We start from the raw sequence: 24,276 nt of genomic DNA, 5'->3' as shown, positions 1-24,276 counted from the left end.
CTAAAAAGGGTTAGGGCTAGGATAAAGGGTCTTTTCCATTAAGTACTAGTACATTTAGTTCATTTATTCACTAATTTATTTATTGAGCTACTTGTGCTTATTCTTTAGGTCCTAGTGCTTATTTTTTTAGGTATTAGTGTTTTTTGTAAAGTTACTAGTACTTATTCATTAGATACTAGTTCTTATTTATTAGATAGTACTTATTCCAGGAGTGACTAGTATTTAATAATACTCTTCTTGTTAAAAAAAAAAAAATAGAAATAGTAGGCCTACTTATTTTTTAGTTACTAGTAACCTTTTAGACCAAAGATATCCTGAATTAATAGATACTAGTACTTTTTTAAAGTGGTAATCGTATGTTGAATTATTAATGAGCCAGCCACATATAGGACAGAGATTAGACTGAAATGAATTTAAATTTAAATTTAAAATTTAAATAGAAACAAGGAGACGGATGTACTTTTTGGAAACCACATAGAAAAAAAACCTATAATTTATACACAAGCACATAGTAAATGTATTTTTGTCAGTTTGGTTAACATTGTAATTTCTTAAACATAGCAGCCTTATGTGTTTGTTGGTCATTGTACGACTGACCTCTGATGGAGATCTGATGGCAAGATGGAGATAACACAGCAATTTTATTATATATTATTTTTCTCTTTTTCCTCCAGTAAAAACAATACATATCATATCAGGGCTGTACATTAAATGTTTTGAATATAGCACTGGCGCTACAAACACTGAATGTTTTTACATTAATGTTCAGTACAGTGCACACAAAATCCAAATCTTATGGTTTTCAGACAAACATTTATTTGGAAAAAGGCCAAAAATTATAAATTAAAATAATAATAATAATAATAAACAGGTTTGTTGTTTCTTGTAGGGCGGCACAATTTAGTCAAAAAGTTTTATATAACTAATATAACTAATAATGATTATAGTTAATATTTCTAAATAAAAACATTAAAATATGGAATATTACTTTTCCAATAACATTATTTTACTAATATACAAAACTGTGTATTTAATAATAAACATAAAAATAAATATAGTTACAAGTAAAATAAAAAGATCACACTTCTTTAAACTGGAGAAAAACATATTAGCAAATGTTTACCTCAAAGTTCTTCATTATTTTTGCTATTTTTACCCAAATAAGGGTTTTGTGAGCAATAATGAGTACTCAGTTGTATTATCTTTTTCATTCATACTTTCATGGCCTGAGTGTGCCCTCGCACAGAAACTCCACATGTGAGAGTCACTGATGATGTTCCAGGATTTCGCTTTTATGGACAAAAACGTTCAGCTTTTGCTGTAGATGTAGCTGAATAACCTACAGATAGACGTTTTAATGTTGAAACATGAAGAAAATAAACAATGACTGGTTTTATCTGTACTCTTTAAGCCGTCTCTGGTATTTTTATAAGAATAAAGTATATTTAAAATGCAATGCTAATCGACATAGTCTTCATTTCTGTATAAAATAAGATAAAGCGGCATAATGTCTTCCTCATTCTGAAGGTCTTTTTAAATGAAGATATCTCCAAATGAACAGGGAGTTGTAGTTATTCTGTTATTGATATCATCTTTTCATTTCTGACTAGTAATTATTGCAATAGTGACTAGTATCTATTTAAATATTACTAGTAACCAATAATTCGATACTAGTACTTATTTATTAGATACTGGTACTAATTAATTAGATGCTAGTAATTATTTAATAGATACTAATAATTATTCATTAGGTACTAGTACTTATTTATTAGACACTAGTATCTTTTGTAATTACTTCTAGTAACAATTCTTTTCTTACTAGTCAGATCTGCTTTTTTACTTGTCTTATGTAATGACTACAGTAGAGTTTTACACATTTTTTTTTTTTTTACAATTTTGAATAAGTACTAGTATCTAATAAATGTGAACTTGGTATCTAAATATAATTACTAGTATCAAAGTACTAGTAACTAATAATAAGTACAAGTATCTAATTAATAAATACTAGTGTGTATATAATAGGTACTAGTGTATATTGAATGAGTACTATAGTAGTATCTAAAAAAAAAAACATTTACCAGTACCTAATAACTACTAGTAAACAAAAATGAAGTACTCGTCAATAGTTGAATATACTGTATACTAGTCAAAACTCATTGAGGAATCTCCATAGAAGTCAATGGCAAAAATGTAAAATTTGTTAACAACATAATAATTATGTCCCTATTGAAATAAGTACTAGTATCTAATGAATAAATACTAGTATCTAATAAATAAGTACTAGCATCTAATAATAAGTACTAGTATTTAATCAATGTGTACTAGTATCTAACGAATAAGTACTAGTACCTAATAAAGAAGTACTAGTATCTAATTAATACATTCTAGTAACTTTACAAAAGACACTAGTACCTAAAGAATAAGTACTTGTAACTAAAGAATAATCACTAGTAGTTAATGAGTATGTAAAATACTTAATGGAAAAGATACTAGTATCTAAAACATAAGTACTAGTAACATTAAATTAGATACTAGTGGGGTTTATAGATTAAATGTTAAAACGGCTTTCCATAAATATGCACCATATAAACTGTACTATACTTAAATGTTTTCTAATGATCGCATAAAGCATGAATTGCAGTTGAACTATGGGGGAGTGACTTGCAGACGAATGCTGTTTGTGGAAGTTTTGTAGATTGCCTGGGGTGGTGTAACACTTGATAACACTTGAAAAGAGTAAGAACCATCTATCAGACGACAGAAGGTGTGTAATAGATGGTGTACAACAGGTTTTTCTGCAAAGTTTTGATCATGCTGATAATTTAGAGACTTTAGAAATGCATGTATCAAATATGATATGGTAGTCTGCATTAGTTTAATATCACCTAGTATTACTTTTGTTTGGATGAGCACAGAAAAAAAATAATTATCTGGAGATAAGATGAATAAGGTGTTTAGATGACCCATAATTCTGATTTATGCAGGCTTATGTCAACATGTTTTCTGTCCTGTATTTCCCCAGCTGTTGGGCTAAAAACAACCCAAATGGCTTTATTTTACCCAGTGTTTTTAGAACGTGGAATACAAAATGGTTACATGACCCTGAATTCTGATTAATGCAAGCATATGGCAGCTGATTTATTAATTTTTTTTAGAAACAAGCATATTGGCTTAATCTGTTTAAGACAATGAGGTTGATGTTTTAATGTAATCTGTTTTCAGAGTCTATCTGCAATATTGATAGAACTTTTCCCAGACAGATGCTGGGAATTTGGACCCTCCTTGCAACTGCTATTTGTGCAGGTATTAAAACATTTGCTTATTTACCATACTGAACATGCACAAGAATAACAGGGCTAGTTGAATCATGTGTTAATTTAAATAAATAGGCTACACATGATGCTAACTGCCAGTTCAAAAGTACTCCTGCTTATCTTGCCACTCTAAAGAAAATTTCTCCCTCAATGGCAGTCTCTGCAATATCTCAGAGGCTTATAATCCATGGCAATCAGTTGACTCTGGATCTTCCTGAGAGGACAAAGAGGTTGGAGTTTGTTAGTGCTGATGAGAGTGAAGCATATACTATCTGGGAACACAAAACCTTTTCTTTCCTGCCAAGTAAACCCAGTAAAGGCGAAGTGAGCAGCACAAGTAAGGACTGGAAGTTCAGAATCAGACATGTTACGTTTGACGATGAGGGAAGCTACACCCTGTACAATCACTTTGATTCAACCATCTCCAGTTATATAGTCAAGGTCAAGAGTGAGTAGTAATTTTAACCTCTTTCTCAGAATAATATTTCTGTGACTGCCCACATATCCTCACTATCTGTCCTTATCTCCTTCACAGCCAGCAGAGAAGTCATTGATCGAATCGCAGGTGAAACTCTGAGCATATCTCTGGCGGGACTCAAGCAGAGTGATGCCACACTGCACTTTCACAGAAATTATTCATCTCTCCTCCTGGTGGAGAATGGAGTTCCTGTGGGACGGGACAACCCAGACTACTTAAACCGACTTAAAGTGAACCGCGAAACCATTCAGATTCTCAATGTAAATGCATCAGATTTAGGCAGATATGAGCTCACTGATCACAAAGGAAGACTTGTCTCAAACAATACAATGATACTAGTGGGTAAGAAAATACAATCAAAATATTTTTTTTTTAAATGACAGTTTAAATTGATCCAAACGCATTTGTAATGTTACAAAGCATTTCTATTTGTAAGAAAAATGTCTGTGTTAACAGCTGTGATCTGTATGTTAATGAAGTTCTGACATCCCATTGTCTGAGAAGGTTTTCAGTGTCCCACACTCGCTTCCGTTCTACAAAGGGGCACCATTTGCTCAGGATATGATTATTCTAATAGCGCAGAAACAACATAACTGTTGACTTTCGTATTCTCTATCATAATTAATCAATTTTGGGAAATGAGCATGATCAAACATCTATTGTGAAGTGGAATCTAGGTCGGGCCAGACTGTGGTTTCTTACATATTTCAAATAAATAAATCATGTTCTGTCTAACTTTATTCAATCAAAGAATACTGTAAAATATGTATTATGTTTTCCACAAAAACATTTAGCAATGATAATAATAAGAAATGTTTCTTAAGCATCAAATCAACATATTAGAATAATTTCTGAAGACTGACACTGAAGACTGGTGTAATTCCTGCTAAAAATGTGACTTTGCCATCACAAAATAAATTACATTTTAAAATGTATTAAAATAAAAAACAACAAAATTATTTTACAATATAACTGTTTTTACAGTATTTTTGATAAAGAAATGCAGCTTTGGTGAGCATAAGAGACAGCTTGCAAAACAATAAAAAAAATCTTACTGACCCTAAATGTTTGAATGGTAGTATATTTTCAAATAAAAGGTTTGTATGTATACGATTAGCTGATTTTATTATAGAGAATTGGGTTTCATGCATTAATACATCTCTTAATGTCTGTTCTTCTCTCGTCTCTCCAAATATCCTTGTAGATCAACATGACTATGCCCCTAATAAAGGTCTAATAGCTCTACTGCTGCTTGGGATTCCTGGAGGAATCTGTTTCTGCTGCAGAAAGAGAATATGCAAAAGGTGCCGGACATCTAAATCATACACACAAACAAGGCAGTTCAACACCGAACCAGTGTCTATACCTTGCAGCAACACTGTGACTGTTCCTGAAGGTCCTGGAGACCCTGGCCAGGTGAAATAGAGTCTTTCTCTCTCCCTGCACTTTCCTGTCCATTCTCTACTATCCTGTAAAAAAGGGCAAATAAAATCAGTAAACAACAACAACAAAAAAACACTTTTGTGACAGAATCATGCTAAGCGACAAAATAATCTAGTGATTGTAGCTGGTGTACATTGTAATTACTATTAATAGTTAGCTTTTTCTGACTAAAGGGCTACAACGCTGGTTATCCACCTCATCCAGATCAAGGTCAGATTCATTATCCTTATCCACCGGAGTCGAGTGGACAACCTGCTGTTCCTCCTAACCCTGTGAGTTCACATACACTGAGACTGACAGCAGATTCTTTTACCCAAAGTGACAAATAAGGAATGTTACAAAAAGTTCATCCTGTGGTGGCAGCAACTTTTGAAACTTTTCAATACAAGTTCCAAATTGTTTAAATAGCTCCAGAATAGCAGAATGGGAAAATAATGCAGGGTCAGAGACCTATTCTTTTAAAAGTTTGTTCGAGTGACATGATTTTGGAATGATTTTGTCGTGTGAGTTGCTGCAAAAGATGCAAGATGCGATAGCAACTAACAAAGGCATTCATCTAATGCATTAAAAAGTATGTAAAAGCAAGCAGTGGAATGCAAAAACATGTTCTGTCTGTATGCACGGTGCCTAAGACCAGCATGAATTGTGGTTTGGTTTTTACCTGGTACACAGCCTGGTGTATAACCATGTAAAACTTAATTCCAAAATTCAGGATTTAAAAATAAATAAATAAAGCAAGAAGAGCAGTGAATACATGAACCAGTAAGTTTTTGTTTATCTATTTAAAGTTAACTGTAAAAATCAGTCTTATGCATGCTATGTTTTTAAGGGCTTTTATCCTGAGTATGTGCCTCAAAACCCTGTCTATCCTGTTGACTTTGGACCTGGACATCCCCCTGCTCAGCCGCCCCCGTGGAACGCTCCTCCGCCCCAGTATAACCCTTCTGCACCTATGGTACATCCAAAATCTTTGGAAGATCTCTTTGTTTTCATCCTTTGCTTTACATTTATTTCTATGTGTTTATTTGTAATGTAATGTGTAAAGATAAAAGCAACTTAAAATGCAATGCATTAAAGGGAACAACACAGGGTTGTGTTTTGTAACTTAATTGCAATTCTACTAATATTTGTCTTTCTATCAATTTTTAATTAACGTACATTTACTTTATTTCTCCTTTGTTACAAAGCCGCTTGCATTAAAATAGCCATACAAATTAATTTAGTAATTATTTTTGTGTATGTGCTTGTTTGTGTGTATATATTTGTATAACATGGAAGTATACATGTGTATAACATGACACTGTGTGTGTCCTCAGAACTATACTCCAGGAATGAACAGTGCTCCTCATGGACCCGAACCCACAGGGATGAATATGAATTTATTGCCACCAACTGCACCTCTGCTCACACCTCAGCCTGAGGTAACACCTAATCTTTTTCTACCCTTGACAGCCTGTTTAATCATTAAAAGGGTCTTATGATAGTATTTATTGTTTATTATTTCTATTAACATCTGCCTGAGTAAACTTTTCTTGGGCCATATTCTAGTTTTTGCTTTTACTTCCAGTATAGTTTTTAACTGTCCAGGCCTACAGCAACAGCCGTTACATTTTGTCATTTTTTTTAAAACAAATTGCAGAAAATGTGCCACACATTGCTGAAAATGAAGGTTAAAAAAGTAAAGCTTTGTGCCTTTTGACACATTTCATATTCCCAATGTCTCTCTGTCTCACACTCTTACCTGTCTCTTCTAGTTGCAGCCGTCTGTTCTGAGCAGCATTCCCACGGATATCCTTAACTCCAGTGACTCTGGTGTCCAGTTTGACATTAACAAAGGAAAGTCTTCTGGGAACAACTTCCTGTAGTTGCTCCAAAATCCTGAATTACCACTGTAAGGGATATAGAAGCAAACACTTAGCTGTTCATTAGACTCATACAAAATTCAAGCCATAAAAAGAGTCTTTGGTCTGAGAACTAATAGGACCTTAATTAAAACTACTACTTCAATAGTTTATGATGAGACATTATTTCAGGAACACAGTCTGGCTTAAGTTAAATAGAATTTATTTATTTAGAAAAATTGACACTTAAGACTGGTTTTGTGATCAAGGGTCACATATTACCTACTGTACCTCAAATCCCTGTTAACCCTCTTTTCCAATGAAAAAAAAATTTATATATTTTTTCTTTTGTCTTAATGTTACTCTCTTGTTGCTCTTTAGTAGCAGTAGAAAAGCTGTTGAATCATACCAATGAAAATAAATCCATAAATGTGACACTGACACACAAATATTTGGACATAAATGTGTGTTGGGGGTGTATGAACCACCTGACAATGATACAAAATCCACCTGCTCTTTAGTTTTTAATCCCCATTAAACCAAATCAGTCTCACTAGGCCTGTCCTTTTGATTCTCTAAGCCATATGACATCACATTACTTTAACCCCACCCCATTTTGGCCGTTGTACGCTGTCCTCCATTTTTTGCATGTTTGACCATGTGTAACGTCAACAATATCTGGTAAAGCAATCCGGTTGTTTTGTGTTTGAATGTTAGACTGAACATAAGAGTCCTCATTTTCTCCCAACATCTGAGCTGCTGAGGACACAGCTGATTACTTCTATTTTTGAAGGTAATGTGCATTAAAATCTAGCTAAAAACATTTATGTCAGGGCAATTCATTTCTCTCCAGACTTCTTTTTGAATGTCATTGTGCTTAGCATTGTAACCTTGTGCGTGTGTTATCAAAGTATTTTAATTGATCAGTGCATGCTCTTCATGTACAGTAACGTTATGTTAGCCCTCTTCTGAAGACAGGGCGGGAATATGCAGCTCATTTACATTTAAAGCAATACACACCAAAACAACGCTTTTTGTAGATACACCCCAAAAATTATGTTTTCCAGATGTTATAATAAATTGCCTGTGGGGTATTTTGAGCTTACATTTTATAGACATTCTGGGGACACCCAAGACCAATATTACATCTGGCATAATAGGTGCCCTTTAAAGTCACATGATATTTGGACTAATAAGGATTCACCCTCTAAATGGGTTTTCACCCATTGTTGACAGACTTGTATATTGAATTAAAAAACGCCAAAAATACCCATAGACATACACTAGTTATGGTCTTTCTTGAAGTTCTGTTTAAAGGTGACTAAGCCACTATTTTCACTTTATCTAATACTTCCATCAGTCAGGCTAAAGAGGATATTATATTCTTTTGTGTAAAGCTACTTCTAATAAGCAATTATTGCACACTGTTGTTGTGTAGATGTTCATATATTATTGACAGTAGTGTATTTACTTTTTTGTCAACTTTTATGCATATGCTTCCCTCATTCTCCTGAGAGATGTAGAGTTGTGCAACAACAAAAACCTATAACCTGAGAAAACTAAACTATACAATGTTATTTGTTTACCTGCTTAAACAGCATTTTGTAAATCCCAGGAATCTGACACATGTGAAAACTTTGCAGGATTTATGGCTAATTTAGATAAAAATATAATGCATGTTCCAATTAATTAATGTAAATTAATTTAAATGCATTCACAGTGTTTCTGTGAATTAGTTTAACTACCATGCTAGATTTTTTATAGTGATGCTAGTTATCTGGAATAAAACAACAAATGCTGCAAACAAAACATTTATACTTGAATCTTGATAACATGGGAAAAATATTATTGACATTTTATATGATTTGTGTTGCACCTGAATAATGATGCCTTATTTTAACTGCCCTTCATATCAAAATGTATATTGAGACAATGAAATGGTCTACCATCGTTCCTTAATAAGACAATATACTGCTATCAATTTCTTCACTAGGATTGCATTTACTGTTCATTTTTTATATTCTCATATGCATTTTTTCATTTGGTCTGATATACCTATAGTGGCAACAGGCAATGTCATTTCCCTTGTTATAAATTGCACTATGGACAGATTAAATGTAATTTGTAGTTACACTTTTAACTATAATAAGAATGACAATAAACATCATCATCCTAATCAATATTCATGTTATTTTTAATGTCTGACTCTGCACAGTCAGAATCATGCATCTTTAGGATTTTATCAAAACAGACATTGCAACCAGTACATAAACAGAAGAAATAAAATGTCCAATAAAATAGAATGTGGAGATTTTGGAACTTGCACAGAGGATTGACATCTGCATAAAATGTAATGCAGAGGCAATTTTTCAGTTATTTATAACAGCAAATGTTGTTTATGTGATTTTAGGGATTCACTCAAAAACACAGTCGTGGAAAAAAAATGCAGTGGACTGTTGCAAGAAGAAGACCATTTATCAGACAGGGCTTTTGTTAATTTTTATTTTTTAAATGAATTACCCTTAATTTCTGGACTATAAGTCACACTTTTTTTCATAGTTTGGCTGGTCCTGCGACTTATAGTCAGGTGCGACATATCAAAATTAATTTGACATGAACCAGGAAAAATAAACGATTTTTAGAACTATATCTTTATCGTTATCTTTATAGTTATCGTGCTTGGTGTGAATGGGCCTTAAGTCGCATTTATTTAGAAACAAGAACCAAGAGAAAACATTACCGTCTACAGCCGCGAGAGGGCGCTCTATGCTGCCAGAGATGCTGCTCAGTGCTCCTGTAGCCTACACTGAGCAGTCTATGGGCTGTAGACGGTAATGTTTTCTCTTGGTTCTTGGTTATTAAAGAATAGCAGAGTCCACACCACAACTATAACGATAAAGGCACAGAGAAACGATATCGTTGGAATCACTTTCAGAACGATTTTTTTTCCTGATGAACGATAAAACATTGCCAACCAATCAGAATCAATCCTGCTGTAATGAGCTCGAGAATTTAAAGCAGCAGACACGCGTCTGCTTAGAATACACAGACAGTTATCTTTATAGTTATCGTTCTTGGTGTGAACGGGCCTTTATAGTCCGGTGCGACTTATATAAGTTTTTTTCCTCGTCATGACCGAATAAGGACATTTGTTGTTCTCTGTATATAAGACCCCAGAAACAGTGTTTGAACATTTGATTCTGTACTTTGGTTAAATAAACTCCTCAAATGCTAGATCCAATTGTGCTATGAGACATGTTTTACTTGAGAATCAATAATCTTGAATTATTGAAGCACCTTCCAAGTTTAGATAAACAAAATGCACATGTGGTTCTATTGAAGGGTCACAATATCATACTGGATTCCATCCTTGATTTACAACTGCAACAAAGAGAAAGGAAAATAATTTTTTTCTGGTCTGAAAAGAGTTTCGCCGTCAGTCCATTTTGTTTTTCTCCATCTCTCTTAGACGTCTCTCCAGAATCTTGATTTTGTCCTCGAGGTGCCTATCTGGCTTTGCAGATGTTGTACATATTCCTAACAGGAAACAAACACATGCCAGGCCCACTAGTCTTATCGCTGTGGTTTCTGCAGAAGCTCCAGTGTCGCTGAGAATCACTCCAAACATGCCTATGGCAAAGGTGACCTTCAGCAGCCACAAAGCCTGTCTTATAGCTCCAAAAACCAAACTCAGGATGAAGGATATTATCCAGTAGGCCACAAGAACCAGAAAGGCCCACTGAGCGACAAAAATCACTCCCTCCGGAGTAACTTTTTGGAAAGGTAGCTTGGCTAGATAAAAACATGAATGAAAACATGCAATTTGAGAATGTGTTCTGTTTAAAATAATATGACTTTTTTTCAAGTATAATTTTTTATATATTTACCATCAATTCCTGCTGATTTTAAGATTTCCATAACATAGTGGTTGACCATATTAAGGGCTGATGCCACAGCATTTGACAGCCATGTTACACCACTTTGAAGAAACTGATGGCCATGAATAAACAAATACAATATCATTGTTTTTTTTCCAAATAAAAGTTGCCAGTACAGCAAGTATCATGTAGTGATAAACGTTGCATTAACAGATTAGCAAACCAAGTGGCAAATTACAAATTTTCTGGAAACCACCTTAACTTTTCTTAGCCATTTTAAACTTTAAAAAGCTGGTGTCTAGATCAGTTCCCAGGCATTTCACAACGAGAAAGTTTACAAATACACTGAATGAATGACTGAAACGAAGTTATTTTTGCCAAATGTTTAGCTTGGTTGCCACTTGGTTTCTTATATAGCCAGCATTATATTACAGTGCGACACAATGTTTAGCATAAACTTGATATATTATATATATTTTTTCACAATGTAAGCTCACCTTGAGAGACAGGTCCAGTCTCTTTTCACCAAATATAGAGACCAGACAACTGTGGGCTTCCTCGGACAAACTTATGATGATGGACCGCACATTCTGCAGGGGATTAGACTGCTCGCCCCATTCCAAAGAGTGACACAACGGTACCAATAGATATGAAACTGAAAGTACGAGTGTGGTAAAATAGAAACACCGGCCCATTTTTTAAAAACAGTACCTTTAACTACGCTTATAACGCATAGAAGTGTCTAAACTAGTTTTAATAAACCCCGAGTTTATTTTCCCGGAGCAATTCCTTCCTGCTTCCTCTTTCCTTCCTGGATTGAGCAACCCTGCCGCCTACCGATGACTCGAGACTGCGCGCTCTTTATCCAGAAGAAACGTCACACGAATTGACACCGGGCAAATTCCAAACTGCTTTCTTGCGCCCCTGAAGGGCACTTCGGGAAGAGGACGCCGTTTGTTGGGACGTTCCAAACGAAAGTCAACAACTGAATCCCTTCACGAAGGGCCCTTCCAGAAGTCCTTTAACGAAGGGAACATGAGATGGTCACTTCACGGAAGTGAGATCCGTTTGTAATTATGTGATCTGCAGTTAGGAGATCTTGCGATGCTTTTTTAAGCAAAGTTGGGGTTGATTCACATACAAAGTAAATAGAATGGCCAAATAAATTTGTCTATTTTAATGTAAGACAAAATATTTTTCGTCAGGGATAGAAATATGATATAAGATGGAAGTGCATGCAAGTTTATTTAGAAAAAGTTTAAAAGTAAATAAGACACAATTAGACAATATGTAAATGAAAAAAATATGAATGAAAAATGAAGAAATATTTATTTGCAACAACTGATGGAGTGCTGAATGCTGCACACACACATAGCATTATAATGGTAACACTTGGTACCTTCCTTTAGCCAAGTGAGCTCCAAATTATTATACAAGACAGATGCCCTACACCCTTCAAAGAACACACTCCTTTGAAGGGAGTAGGGCATAGGGATGCTCACTTCCGTTTGGAATTCGCCCAGAATAGCTTAGCATTTAGTAAATGTTTGAAAAGCATATACATTTTTTTTTAGGGAGTGTCTTATGCAGTATCAGAATGCTGTTAGGGAGGCACAGTTTAAATATATGTCTAATTTAATCGAATAAACTCTCAGATACCTAAGACTCTCTTTAGCACAATTAATGCCCTTCTAAATCCCTCTACTAATGTTCTACCTGAGGTTTCTGCTTACCTGTGAGATCAGTTTTTAAGACATAAAATTGAGGGTATTCATTCAGATATTCAGTCTCAGAAGTTTTCATTCATGGAAATGCCCCCCTGTGAAAGCGCTCTCTCACTTTTTCAACCTGTGTCACACTCACAGCTTCATGATATTGTTTGTAGTATGAAATCTTATGTTTGCTCTTCTGATGTTTGGCCTACTTATGTTTTTAAGGAGGGGTTTTTCAGCTCTGAGTCCAGTTGTGACTGCCATAGTTAATAGTTAATTGGTGAATGGGGTGGTACTAATTTCAAACATGTTTAAATCAGAATGACTTTAACAACTATATAGACCCATCTCTAAACTGTCTTTCATTTCCAAAGTTCTGAAAAGTTGTTTACTATCAGATATCTTCATACTTGAGTGCTTTTAGTATTTTTGACAAATTTCAGTCTGGTTTCAGGGAGCTACTTAGTACTGAATCAGCTTTGTTGAAGGTTTTAAATAACATTGTACTCACTCTGGAAGCAAGTTCTGGCTGTATTTTAGTTTTGCTTGATTTGAGTGCAGCATTTGACACTGTAGATCACAATATTCTTTTGCAGACTAGAACATGTAGCTGGGCTTCGAGGCTCTGTGCTGGAGTGTTTTGCCTCTTATCTCAAAGGTAGAACATTTTCTGTCAAAGCAGGGAATTATTTTTCTTCCCATGCTCCAATACATCACGGTGTACCCCAGGACTCCATTCTGGGTCCTCTTTTGTTTGCATTGTATATGCTGCCACTTGGTCATATCATACAGAGACACAATTTATCTTACCAATTTTATGCTGATGACACTCAGCTCTACTTTCCTTTTAAAAATAATAATGGTTCTTTGTCAGGCCTGTTTGACTGCCTGTGTGACATAAAATGTTGGATGGACATGAACTTCCTAGAGTTAAACAATGACAAAACTGAAATTGTTATCTTCGCCTCACCAGACCTCTGACATAGTTAATCATTTTGGTTCTTCATCCTCAAATGTTCATGACTGTGTCAAAAATCTTGGTGTCATTTTTTTGTTCTAATTTAAGTTTCGATAAGCAGATTAGTGCTATTGTAGTTTCGTACAGCTAAAATCTATTGCCAAAATCAAGATGATGCTATCTAAGACAGATCTTGAAACCATTATTCAGCAGCCAGGCTTTTGACTGGCACTAAAAGTGTCAGCACATAACTCCTGCCTCTCTCCACTGGTTAATGGTTAGGTCCCATATTTAACTCAGCTCAACTCAACTTCATTTATAAAGCACTTTCAACACCACAAGTGGAACTAAAGTGCTGTACAGAAAGTATAAAAGAGAAACATAAAAACAAAAACGGACATATGACATACACACTTACAAAGCATTGTCAAAAGCTAAAGAAAACAAATACGTTTTAAGCGGACTCTGAAAAACATTTTAACAGACAAAGGAAGGTAATTCCAAAGCCTATGAGCTGCAACAGAAAACATTTTAAATGCGTTCGTGGAACTACAATAAGCAACTGATCATTCGTGCGCAGAGATCTGCTGGATTGACAGTGGCTGATTAAATCAGTAACATACTCGGGGACTAGACCATGCAGAGATTTAAAAACGTACAACAGCGCTTTGTATTGTATTCTGTAATGTATGGGTAACCAATGTAGTTTAATTGAAACCGGAGTAATGTGTTCTCTCTTCTTAGTACCCGTTAAAAGTCTGGCAGCTGAGTTCTGAACGAGCTGCAAACGGGAGAGAGAAGCCTGACTCACACAGAGATACAATACATTACAATAATCCAATCGTGAAGACACAAAGGCGTGAACAACTTTCTCCATATCATTAAAAGTAAGAATAGATTTCAATTTAGATATTGATCTAAGATGGAAGAAACTATTCTTAACAACAGCATTTATTTCAAAAATGACTCCAAGGTTCCTCACGCTAGACAGTTTTTTCCCAGGAAACAACCCCAAGCAGTCATCATCCACACACCCCTTATTTCCAAATAAAATGAGCTCAGTCTTACCCTCATTTAATTGGAGAAAGTTATTTGCAAGCCAGCACTTAACCTCTGCCAAACATGCATGAAGAGACTGAATGGCACTTTTATGCCCATGTTTCATTGGTACAAAAATTTGAGAATCATCTGCATAAAGATGATACTGAATCCCAAATTTTTCAAAAATAGAACCTAGAGGGAACATATAAGGGGAAAATAAAATTGGTCCCAGTATTGAGCTCTGTGGAACCCCACACACAAGGGGGGCAATGGAAGAAAAATAATCCCCTAAACTGACTGAAAGAGTCCTATCCTTCAAATAGGAAGAGAACCATTTCAGGGCTATGCCCTGAATACCAACCTGATCCCTAGGACGATCAATGAGAATGTTATGATCAACTGTATCAAATGCCGCTGTAAGATCTAACAACAGCAAGACAATGCAGTTTCCAGAATCAACACCTCGTAGGATATCATAAGACACCCTCAAAAGAGCCGATTCTGTACTATGACCAACTCTAAAACCTGACTGGAATCTATCGCAGATGTTATTCCTAATTAAAAAGTCATTAAGCTGTGTGTGCACAATTCTTTCTAGTATCTTTGAAATAAAAGGCAATTTTGAAATCGGACGAAAACTACTCATGTCAAATGGGTCTAAGCTGGGTTTTTTTAAAAGGGGCTGAATAACCGTGTGCTTAAAACTAACAACAACAACAAAAGATGACAAACTTATATTTATAATAGACAGAATACTTGGGCAAATTGAATCAAGTACCTGCTTAAACAGAGAAGAAGGGAGCACATCACCAGGAGACCTGGTGGACTTCATATTAGCAGTTATATCCTTAAGCTCCTGCAAAGAAACAGGCATGAAACTGGTCAGTTGGTTCTGAGGGGCAACAGAAACATTAAAATCATTGCCAACAGATGAAATTAGAGATCTATTTCCGTCAACCTTACCAATAAAAAAGTTTAACTCTTCACACATGTCAGCAGAAGGAGTGAATGCAGGACTAGCAGTAGGATGAAGAACAGCATTTACCGTAGAGAAAAGTACTCTACAATTATTACAGTTTCTGGAGATGATGACAGAGAAATAATTTTTTTGTTTATAAAGCTTTAGATGGTCTTGCCCCTCATTATATCAGTGATCATCTTGTCCTGTACAATGCTTCAAGATCCTTACGTTCTTCCAATCAACTATCTCTGTCTGTTCTTCGCTCACGTTACAAAACTAAAGGTGACCGGGCCTTCTCAGTGGCTGCTCCCAAACTGTGGAACAGTCTCCCTCTCTATATTAGATCCTCCCCTTCTGTTTCTACTTTTAAATCTTAATTAAAAACTTCTGTATCTGTTCCATTGACTGCCAAGTAAATAACAGTGTCAAGGTCCATAAAAGGTTTCTACGTGTATTTAGCTTTAATTTGAAATAAAACAGTGCATCAATGTGGCGTGGATATGAAGTGGCACAGAGATTTTTGACAAAGGAATTTATTTTTATTTATTTTTGCTTTCTTCGCTTACAAAAAGTGTTCCCGTCACTTCATATAACCCAGATTGCACGTCTGATGGCAGATGGAGTATTCTGACGATGACTTTTCATACCTTTTATGGACCTTGATACTGTTATTTACTTGACAGTCTATGGGACTGTCCCAAGCATCCATGTTTTCATCCAAAATATCTTAAATTGTGTTCCGAAGATGAACAGAGCTTTTACAGGTTTGCAACGACATGGGGTATTTGATGAATGACAAAATGTTCTTTTCAGGGTGGAGTATCCCTTTAAGCAGTATACATTTATTAGTAGTAGTTTATTTAATATTATTTATTAGCAGCGTATTTATTATCCTCATAAATATACATAACAATCGCAGAGTGAGAAAGTCACAAATACAGAATAATTATGCTGACAAAAAGACTACTTTTTGATCTGTACATGGTTTGCCTTATACAGCAGATAGTCCTCTTTAGTCGGACAAAACACTGTGAAAAGAGGGTCAAAAAGACCCATGATTGCGGTTTCACTTCTAGAATTATCCATGGCTGTCTGTCCCCACACATCTTTCTCCTAATAGTGAACAGGTAACAAAAAATAGGGGGTTATTTTTTTTTTTTTTTACAAACATTAAAAGTTAAAAAAAAAATAGTACTGTTCAATCAGATGGTAGTTCATACCAGTGGCGTGGCTCCATAATCCAGTAGTTTGGTGATCATAGACTTGTCTTTCAGATAAACTGCCTCATGCATTGCTGTGCGTCCATCGTAGTCTTTAGTGTCCATGTCGACCCCTGATAGAGCCCAGGCACGCAGCAGAGGGTAATCTCTTTTCTGTACCGCTCTGTAGAGTGACAGGTTACACAAAAATAAGATCACAGACAAATACAAACACATTATAAAGCATATTACAAGGGAAAGTAGTGAGATATTATGTGATTAATGCTTACTGGATCATTTCCATGGCAATTCTCACAGGGTGCAGATTAACAGTGACTTCTTTCATGTGCAGGAGTTTGACAGCATGACAGCACCTAAAATAAACACCAGGCTATGTATGTGCTGGAAATACAGTTAAAGCTGAGCATGTACAAATGGTTTTACTGCCCCCTATTGTTAGGGTACGTCCCCATGAAGCCAGAGCTTTCCCTATCCAATCTTTTTTTTTTTTCTTCGTCTCAAGAAATATCTGCGTCCACACTAAAGTACATAAATAAATGCGCTGTAATTCTGCCACAGAGATACACCTATAACAGAGAAGACAACTTGGACTATGCACACAAACCTTGCACGCGGCATACAAACGAACATGGAACAAGGCCAGACAGGAGCAACACATACACATAGATGATACTTTACTAGTCAAAAATGTCAGCTCAATCCACTGATTTCAGATCACAGATGTGTACTGTAAATACCTGCTCTTAATGGCCAGGTAAAATGGGCAGTGTCCAAAACGGTTCACCTTTTGAGGAGATGCTCCCTTTGCTAGCAGGAACTTAATCATATCTAAGTTCCCCAACTCACAGGCTGTATGAAGAGGTGTGACATCGTCATAGGTTCCACAATTGACATCCATCTTATAAATAAATAATAAAGAAATCACTTTTTGGTACAAAGTAGGTTTAAATTATTATTTTTTTTTGCTGTCCACAATTGTAGTTTAGGAAGCCTGAAGTTTAGTAACCTTCTCTAGGAGGGCACTTAGAGAGAAGAAATCATTGTTTTCCACAGCTACGCAAGCAAAACACGGGATGATTCTGTCAACAAGCGATCTCCTTATCTAAAAGATAGCAGAGTAATTACATGCACAATGGACATATATTAATAAGTTTCATATAAAGTTCAACTTTACATTTGATAAAAGAACAGGCAATGACAATAAAGCTGGGATAGAATCAAAGCTATGGATGTAAAATATTACATTTAAATTGTCTGGACAGTTATTCCTTTGAATAACAGGTCTGTGGAATCAATGGTAAGTTTCAATATAAAGTTTCCAGCCTACAAAAAATTATTAATTGTGTTTGTGGCACTGTAGGCAAGTGAGTCTATTCATGCCTGGACTTCTTTGCCAATTAGCCACTTAAGTTTTAGCACTTTGCCCAGTCTATGCAGAAACTCTTTGTCTCGGACCACCACTCTGTTAATGATGATGGGCTTGAAGCTGTTATTCACCACAGCTGATCTCTGCATCACAGAAACTGAGAGAGAGACATAAAGCAAGATGATTTGTTAGTTTTAAAAGGAAAAGTTCTAGAAATATTGAAATGCACACAGGAACCAAATTAAACATAGGCTATAGTCTACACTTATTGTATGGTCTTTGTAGAAAAACAAGCAAGAGGCTAGATATAGCCTACTGTGTCAAGGTCAAATAAATCATATTTATACCTTTGAAAAAAAACACGTTTTGTTCAGATCAACTGGAGTAGGCCTACTCTTAATAAATCCTAATCTTTTTACTAACGTTAATCATTTGACGTTTTTTTTAATCACTGTTTCCACTTTTCATTACTGATTTGTCATTGACAAACACCGTAGGCTAACAAGAGCCCGAAACAAGCAAATGTAAATGGGCTCCACTGGTCGATTCATTACAATATTATTAGATTTGACTGAATAGAAATCATGTAACGGCATTATTTATAATTATCCGATTTAAGATATACCTTAACAGCACAACAATTCAAAAGGACGTCGTTAAGTTATCAGGGTTGTGTAACGGTAATGCTGTTTTACTTTCCCCCCTCAGCTTCACAACAAAGCACAATAGCTCGCCCTGCGACTAGAAACAAACCTTAAATCAAGTAGAAACTGATATATAACAGGATCAGCGAATAAATCGCTTCTGTTGTAGGGAGGACCGTTGACTGTGTTGTTGTTAACAACCAAAAAACGAATCATTTGACTGCGTAGCTCATGAATATTTAATAGATAAAGATTAGTGTATGTTGCTTGGTGTTCTGCGCTTCTTGTTTATTTATTTATTAATTTCTTAGTTTGGTGGTAAGTTAGTTGTTAGTTTTTGCTTTTTATTTCGTGGGCCAAACTCTTTTAAAGTGGAATCTGGCATTTTGCCATCATAAAAATCAGTCCTTACCGGCGAATATCACATAACGCGATTAATATTCATGAGCTACGCATTTTCATTGTAAAGTGAAAAAAAAAGTAATAGACCTACAGTAAAACCAATCGTTTATTTTTGGTTCTTGAAAAAGAAATTCAAATTCATGTAAAGAAACATGTTTTTTTTTTTTAATTTTAAATTTTTTTTTTTAATTTTATTTACACATTAAGAAGGCAATTAAGACTGTCCGTCCCCAAAATATGTATTTTGTACACATACAATTTGTTTGTGTGTTTTATGATTTCTAGCCCTAACTGTACTTTGACTGTGTTTATTCATGTTTACTAAAAATAAACAAACAAACAAGTAAATAAAAAAGTAGTAAACTAAAACAAAGAATGATGGGAACAAGGTGCTGTTTCAAGTTGTAAAATAATACCACAAAAGACCATTTTTTAAAAATGTAACTTTAATAATAATAATAATAATAATACTAATAATAAAAACAATCTTTATATGTTGATTTTGATTATTTATATAAAAGTATACAATTCACATTAAATTTTACCGAAAATACAACAAGGAAAAGCACATGTATATGAAGTGGATAGTGGATAGGACCTCTGATTTAAATCCAGAAATGTCATGGGATTAAGCAGGATTTCATTCAGTCATGGTCTGAGAGAGAAGGAGAGAAATCCACTGCATTAGAAACTCACCTTCGAAGCATAGCCTACTTTGAATTCAATGATTTCAATAAATTATAAATTAATTAGGCAATTAGAAAATCAATAATAACATAACACACACACACATAACCGAATATTTTTCTAAGTAAATATTTACCACATAGCCTGTAAAGTTCCTCATCTGATTGTACAGTATAACTGTAAAAGCAGAGGACATCGCTGTCTGGACCATACTGACTAAGGAGATGGTTGTCTTCAATCCCGTGCTAAAATGCTGATTTAAAGAAAAAGTGCTTACTAAAATATACAACTGTTTAATATAAAAGAACTCTCACATATGAGGGTACAAGATACATACAGTGGCATAATACTGGTGGTCACACATCTCATTTGGTCCCTTGTGGCAACTGGTTTCCGGATTGAATGCAACGTCAGCAAAGTATAGGACAAGTGCAACAACTGAGATGATAATAGTCAAAGCAGAGACTGCCAAACAAACAGAGACCTAAAAACATATTCAAATTTCATTATTTTTGTCTTTTTTGTTTATGTTGGATTTTCTATTATACAGAATATGCCTGCTGATGTGGAGCCTTTGCATTTGATTATGGGTGAAATACAAGAACGACATATGCCAATCTCTAAAATGTGCTCTAACAGTTTGTCGGTCTTGCTGTAAGTTCAAACTCACTGCTTTCAAGTTGGCATACTTTTCCAATGCTATTGCAGCTGCGCCTGAAATGACAAACTGTTTGGAAAAAAAAAAGAAACAAAATATAAAGTTCAGTGAAAGGTCCATTGCTGACAGATATATAATTTACTGTAAATTCCTTTAAATCCTTTGCTATCATCACCTTAAACTATTATATAACCATGCCTAACGTATTAGTGTCATTTACCATAAAGCCACTCCACCATGGCACACCAAAGTTAAGTATCATGGTCCTCTTAGCGGAGAGCAGAGGAATAGAATAGGAGATGATCAGCAATCCTATTACTATCTGAGCAACCTATGAGAGACAGAAAAAAGAGGGGAGGTCAGAATGAATTTCATACATCACGTAAACTATAACTTGGGTTTTTGTAATCTATTGTAGATGAAAGTACATTTAAATCAGTTTTAGCTGAGGTATGCGGTTATACTATTTCTGATAGTATCTTAAACAAAGATGATCTTTCTTCTATAATTATTCAGTTTTTTGCAATTCTTTCACATTTACACACATTTTAAATATAGTCAAGACTGTATTAAAAATATTAAGGAAACAATCTTATTTATAAGACTGGAACACATTAATCAGAACTGTTTTATATTTAATGTGTTATTTTAAATGTAGATTTTCTTATGTAATATCATTTAACATAATTATAAATGTTGTAATGTATAGGCAATTTAAATGACAGACAAGAAAAAATTGTTATTTAAAATGGTAAAAATGCAGGGGCCAATATAAACCCCTAACAAATATAGAATTCATTATTTTAGAGGAAATTCTGTTTTAAATAGTTTCTGTTTTTAATCACCATCTTCCCTGAATCAGGAGCTCTAAGAGATTTTTGAGGTCTATATTATGTACAGATATAAAGACAAGATGCAAAGTGGAAAGAAAATCTAAATTTACACACACTGTTCATTTGCTGGTGAACAAATTTATTGTCTTTTCTCTTGTTAAGTTAATTTATGAAATGATCAGTGAAAAGAACCCCCATTTGCGTTCAAGATGTAAAACTGTGCGGAGCCCTTTAAGATTATTGAAGCCATAACACGACGTTTACTCACCCCGAATATTTTGGGCTCCCCCTTCTCGATGCTTTCCCGGAGAGCTTTTTGTTTGTTTTGTAGTTTTTCCTCTACCTGAGTTGGGCTAGTGTTCACTGAGAGGTCCGTCGACACGGTCAAAGCCATCCTTCGCTTTCAAGTAAGTGGAGTTTGCAATAACAAAAGCACCAGTGAAGAACACAGCTGAGTCTGTAATGTCAGATACTTTTGTACGATGTTTTTTGTTCGCGCGCGCTCGCGCGTGTGTGTGTGTGTGTGTGTGTACTGGCTGGACCTTCGCTTGAATGAATCTCCAAGTGCGCAACAACTCCAAAGAAAATATCTGGGCTTCAATTCTCTCTCTATTACAAAAACAGTTAGACCCACCCTTACGTTTTTATGCAAGCATCACAAAAACAAGGGGTCTGTCCAGCCCCCTTCTCCCCATAGGAGCTTTTATTGAGCGTCTTCGGTCACTCCATAAACAGCTCTGTTCCCATCAGCCACGAGCTTTCTAGGATTCCCAGAAACGACCTTCGAGGTGAGGCGGTAGTGCGTTATTTGAATGAAAAATACAGGGCATATTTATCAGTAACATGTGACATACTTTCTAACTGTATTAATGAGAGTATTTTTTTTTGGTGATGCCTGAAACCTGTCTTTAAAAAGTGCATTTAAATTATGTAGTGGCTTGCCACAGTTATAGTGTGTATTTTTGATGGTATAGAATCTTATAAAAACGCCATCTGGAGCTGTTTTGGACATCTGGTCAGTCCATCCCACTTAAGGCAAGGCATGTTGTGTACTATTTTTTTCTTCTTCTACCCCTACCCCTAACCCTTTCCTCTGCAGTGCTGTTGAGCATTCAGGATTGTATCAAGCTGTGCTGCTCTTCTCTCCAGACACACTTTTTTTTGTATTATATCCGCCCACTTCCTCTCCTCACAAAGATGTTTTTCTTCACCAGCATCTGTATTCCCGCAAAACGTTCCATTAATCCAGGGGGATCAGATCATGTTTCATACAAACTCTCTCACTATTATCCAAGTCTGTAAGGGGCCATTATAATCGTTGATCTGGACTGTTGATTGTAATGTTTTTGTTTTTTAGTACATCAGTTGAGTTTTAGGTGGGTTTTCAGGATGTCAAGCAACCAAATGCCATCTGCTGACTCGGATCCTCCCAAATTCCATCGACTGTTCAAGTTTTATGACCCTGAAGTGGTGGCAGTAAGTGGATGTGGGACAAATAATTAGTCATTAATGAAGACAGATAATGGTAGTTTGGGATCAAGCTGTAACAATTTTCTTTTATATGTTTTGCTTAATGTTGTTCTTGTTTGAATTTTTACTCTCACCATATGTTTTCCCCCTCTAGCTTACGACAATATTATTAGGTTTGTTCCAGCTCCTCCTGACTATACCAGCCTACAGCATCAGCATTGATATAAAATATTTCTTTATATGCCCACTCTGTGTTGGTTCTGTGGTATGTTTGTTTCACTACTAAGATACTGTAGTTGTTAAAACACAAAATACATAAATGAACATACATAATGCAAGCATAAACACATATCAGAAAGTCCCAGTGACATACTGCCTATTAATAAGCTTTTGTACAATTGCATACTTTATTCTGACAATTGCTTTAATGTAAGATCAACTTTCTCTTCTAATTCTGATGTGTTTTTTTATTTTTATGTAGTCTGTGACTGCTGGATCATTTGGTATGGCATCTGAAAGAACTCCTAAGAGAGAACTGGTAAATTCAAGAAACTAGAGAGCTTCTTATTGGTTGTGAATTAAACTTCATTCTGACATATACAAAATTTTCTGGTTTTCTCCCTTTAAGTTAAAAAATTCTCTGATCTTTGGTCTTGCTGGCCTGGTGGGGACACTGATTGGACTTGTTCTGTATGGTTATGCTGCAAGTATCTCTCTGGACCTCCCTCCTTGCTCCCTTGATGAATACTCTTGTCCAGAAACAATCTTTCAAGTAAGTGAAAATTATTGACTTATCCTGCCATTAGCCAGTTACTCAAATTAAAATAAAAACTGGGCTGTTTTACATATTAAAATCTCCCTACTTAATCCAAAAGATACCACTACATTACAAAACAGCATTAAAAGACATGTTCTATGCTGTGACTCACACTATTTTCATCATGGTTAGTGGATAATGTATCAGCCAAATATATTATTGAATACTTTTAATTTTTTTTTTAATAACATGAACTGATTAAATCTCCTCTTTTTGTTTTGACAGAGTTTTTACAAAGCCATCTCCGGGCAGCTGTTGTTTTATAATATTGCAGCTCTGGTTCTTCATTGTTTTCTATCGTTTTCTGCATTTAAAGGACTGAGAATACATTGAGATTACATTTTCCATACACCAGGCACTTCTCTTTTAGCCACAGATGTTTATGAGCATCTAATCCTTTATATTTTATTTAGTATTTTGCCTCAAAATGATTATCACTGATATTGATTTTATGTCCCTGTTTTCTCTTCTTCCTCCCTTCTTCTTAAAAATGTGAATTTACAATATTGTCATTTACAAAAAAAAAAAAAAAAAAAAAAAAAGAGAGACATGG

The 24,276-nt window shown here is 35.1% G+C and overlaps 5 protein-coding genes across 10 annotated transcripts; 2 read left to right on the top strand and 3 right to left on the bottom strand.

Moving 5' to 3' along the window:
• The first annotated feature begins 3,429 nt into the window (after positions 1-3,429).
• Positions 3,430-7,193, top strand: wu:fc21g02. The gene is made up of 7 exons (XM_059554413.1): positions 3,430-3,762; positions 3,850-4,134; positions 4,997-5,208; positions 5,409-5,507; positions 6,065-6,190; positions 6,552-6,656; positions 6,990-7,193. Exons 1-7 carry the CDS (start codon positions 3,465-3,467, stop codon positions 7,098-7,100), a joined length of 1,236 nt encoding a protein of 411 aa, XP_059410396.1. The 5' UTR covers positions 3,430-3,464; the 3' UTR covers positions 7,101-7,193.
• Positions 7,194-7,319: 126 nt separating this feature from the next.
• si:dkey-9i23.16 (uncharacterized protein LOC571915 homolog) lies at positions 7,320-24,151 on the top strand. 5 transcript variants are annotated; one of them, XM_059554399.1, is made up of 6 exons: positions 7,320-7,869; positions 22,794-22,912; positions 23,061-23,171; positions 23,388-23,444; positions 23,535-23,678; positions 23,949-24,151. In XM_059554399.1, exons 2-6 carry the CDS (start codon positions 22,826-22,828, stop codon positions 24,054-24,056), a joined length of 507 nt encoding a protein of 168 aa, XP_059410382.1. In that variant the 5' UTR covers positions 7,320-7,869; positions 22,794-22,825; the 3' UTR covers positions 24,057-24,151. The 5 variants fall into 5 exon arrangements, with proteins under 5 accessions (XP_059410382.1, XP_059410379.1, XP_059410380.1 ...); XM_059554396.1 differs by lacking the exon at positions 7,320-7,869 and adding an exon at positions 21,705-21,843 and having other exon boundaries at positions 22,411-22,912; XM_059554397.1 differs by lacking the exon at positions 7,320-7,869 and adding an exon at positions 21,724-21,843.
• Positions 10,222-12,003, bottom strand: tmem109 (transmembrane protein 109). Its single transcript, XM_059553274.1, has 3 exons — positions 11,452-12,003; positions 10,964-11,066; positions 10,222-10,868 (listed from the first exon to the last, which is right to left on the bottom strand). Exons 1-3 carry the CDS (start codon positions 11,647-11,649, stop codon positions 10,513-10,515), a joined length of 657 nt encoding a protein of 218 aa, XP_059409257.1. The 5' UTR covers positions 11,650-12,003; the 3' UTR covers positions 10,222-10,512.
• si:dkey-9i23.14 (uncharacterized) lies at positions 16,430-19,087 on the bottom strand. 2 transcript variants are annotated; one of them, XM_059553272.1, is made up of 6 exons: positions 18,966-19,078; positions 17,853-18,369; positions 17,584-17,744; positions 17,116-17,199; positions 16,847-17,009; positions 16,430-16,739 (listed from the first exon to the last, which is right to left on the bottom strand). In XM_059553272.1, the coding sequence occupies exons 3-6, from the start codon at positions 17,742-17,744 to the stop codon at positions 16,590-16,592; spliced, it is 558 nt and encodes a 185-aa protein (XP_059409255.1). In that variant the 5' UTR covers positions 17,853-18,369; positions 18,966-19,078; the 3' UTR covers positions 16,430-16,589. The 2 variants fall into 2 exon arrangements, with proteins under 2 accessions (XP_059409255.1, XP_059409256.1); XM_059553273.1 differs by lacking the exons at positions 17,584-17,744; positions 17,853-18,369 and having other exon boundaries at positions 18,966-19,087.
• tmem176 (transmembrane protein 176) lies at positions 19,704-21,836 on the bottom strand. Its single transcript, XM_059554393.1, has 6 exons — positions 21,705-21,836; positions 20,824-20,934; positions 20,616-20,672; positions 20,283-20,429; positions 20,082-20,198; positions 19,704-19,913 (listed from the first exon to the last, which is right to left on the bottom strand). The coding sequence occupies exons 1-6, from the start codon at positions 21,828-21,830 to the stop codon at positions 19,899-19,901; spliced, it is 573 nt and encodes a 190-aa protein (XP_059410376.1). The 5' UTR covers positions 21,831-21,836; the 3' UTR covers positions 19,704-19,898.
• Positions 24,152-24,276: the final 125 nt, after the last annotated feature.

This window comes from Carassius carassius, chromosome 7 (assembly GCF_963082965.1).
Source record: "Carassius carassius chromosome 7, fCarCar2.1, whole genome shotgun sequence".
Classification (NCBI taxonomy): domain Eukaryota; kingdom Metazoa; phylum Chordata; class Actinopteri; order Cypriniformes; family Cyprinidae; genus Carassius; species Carassius carassius.
Note: the sequence above shows the minus strand (reverse complement) of the source record. Positions and strands in the feature narration are given on the sequence as shown.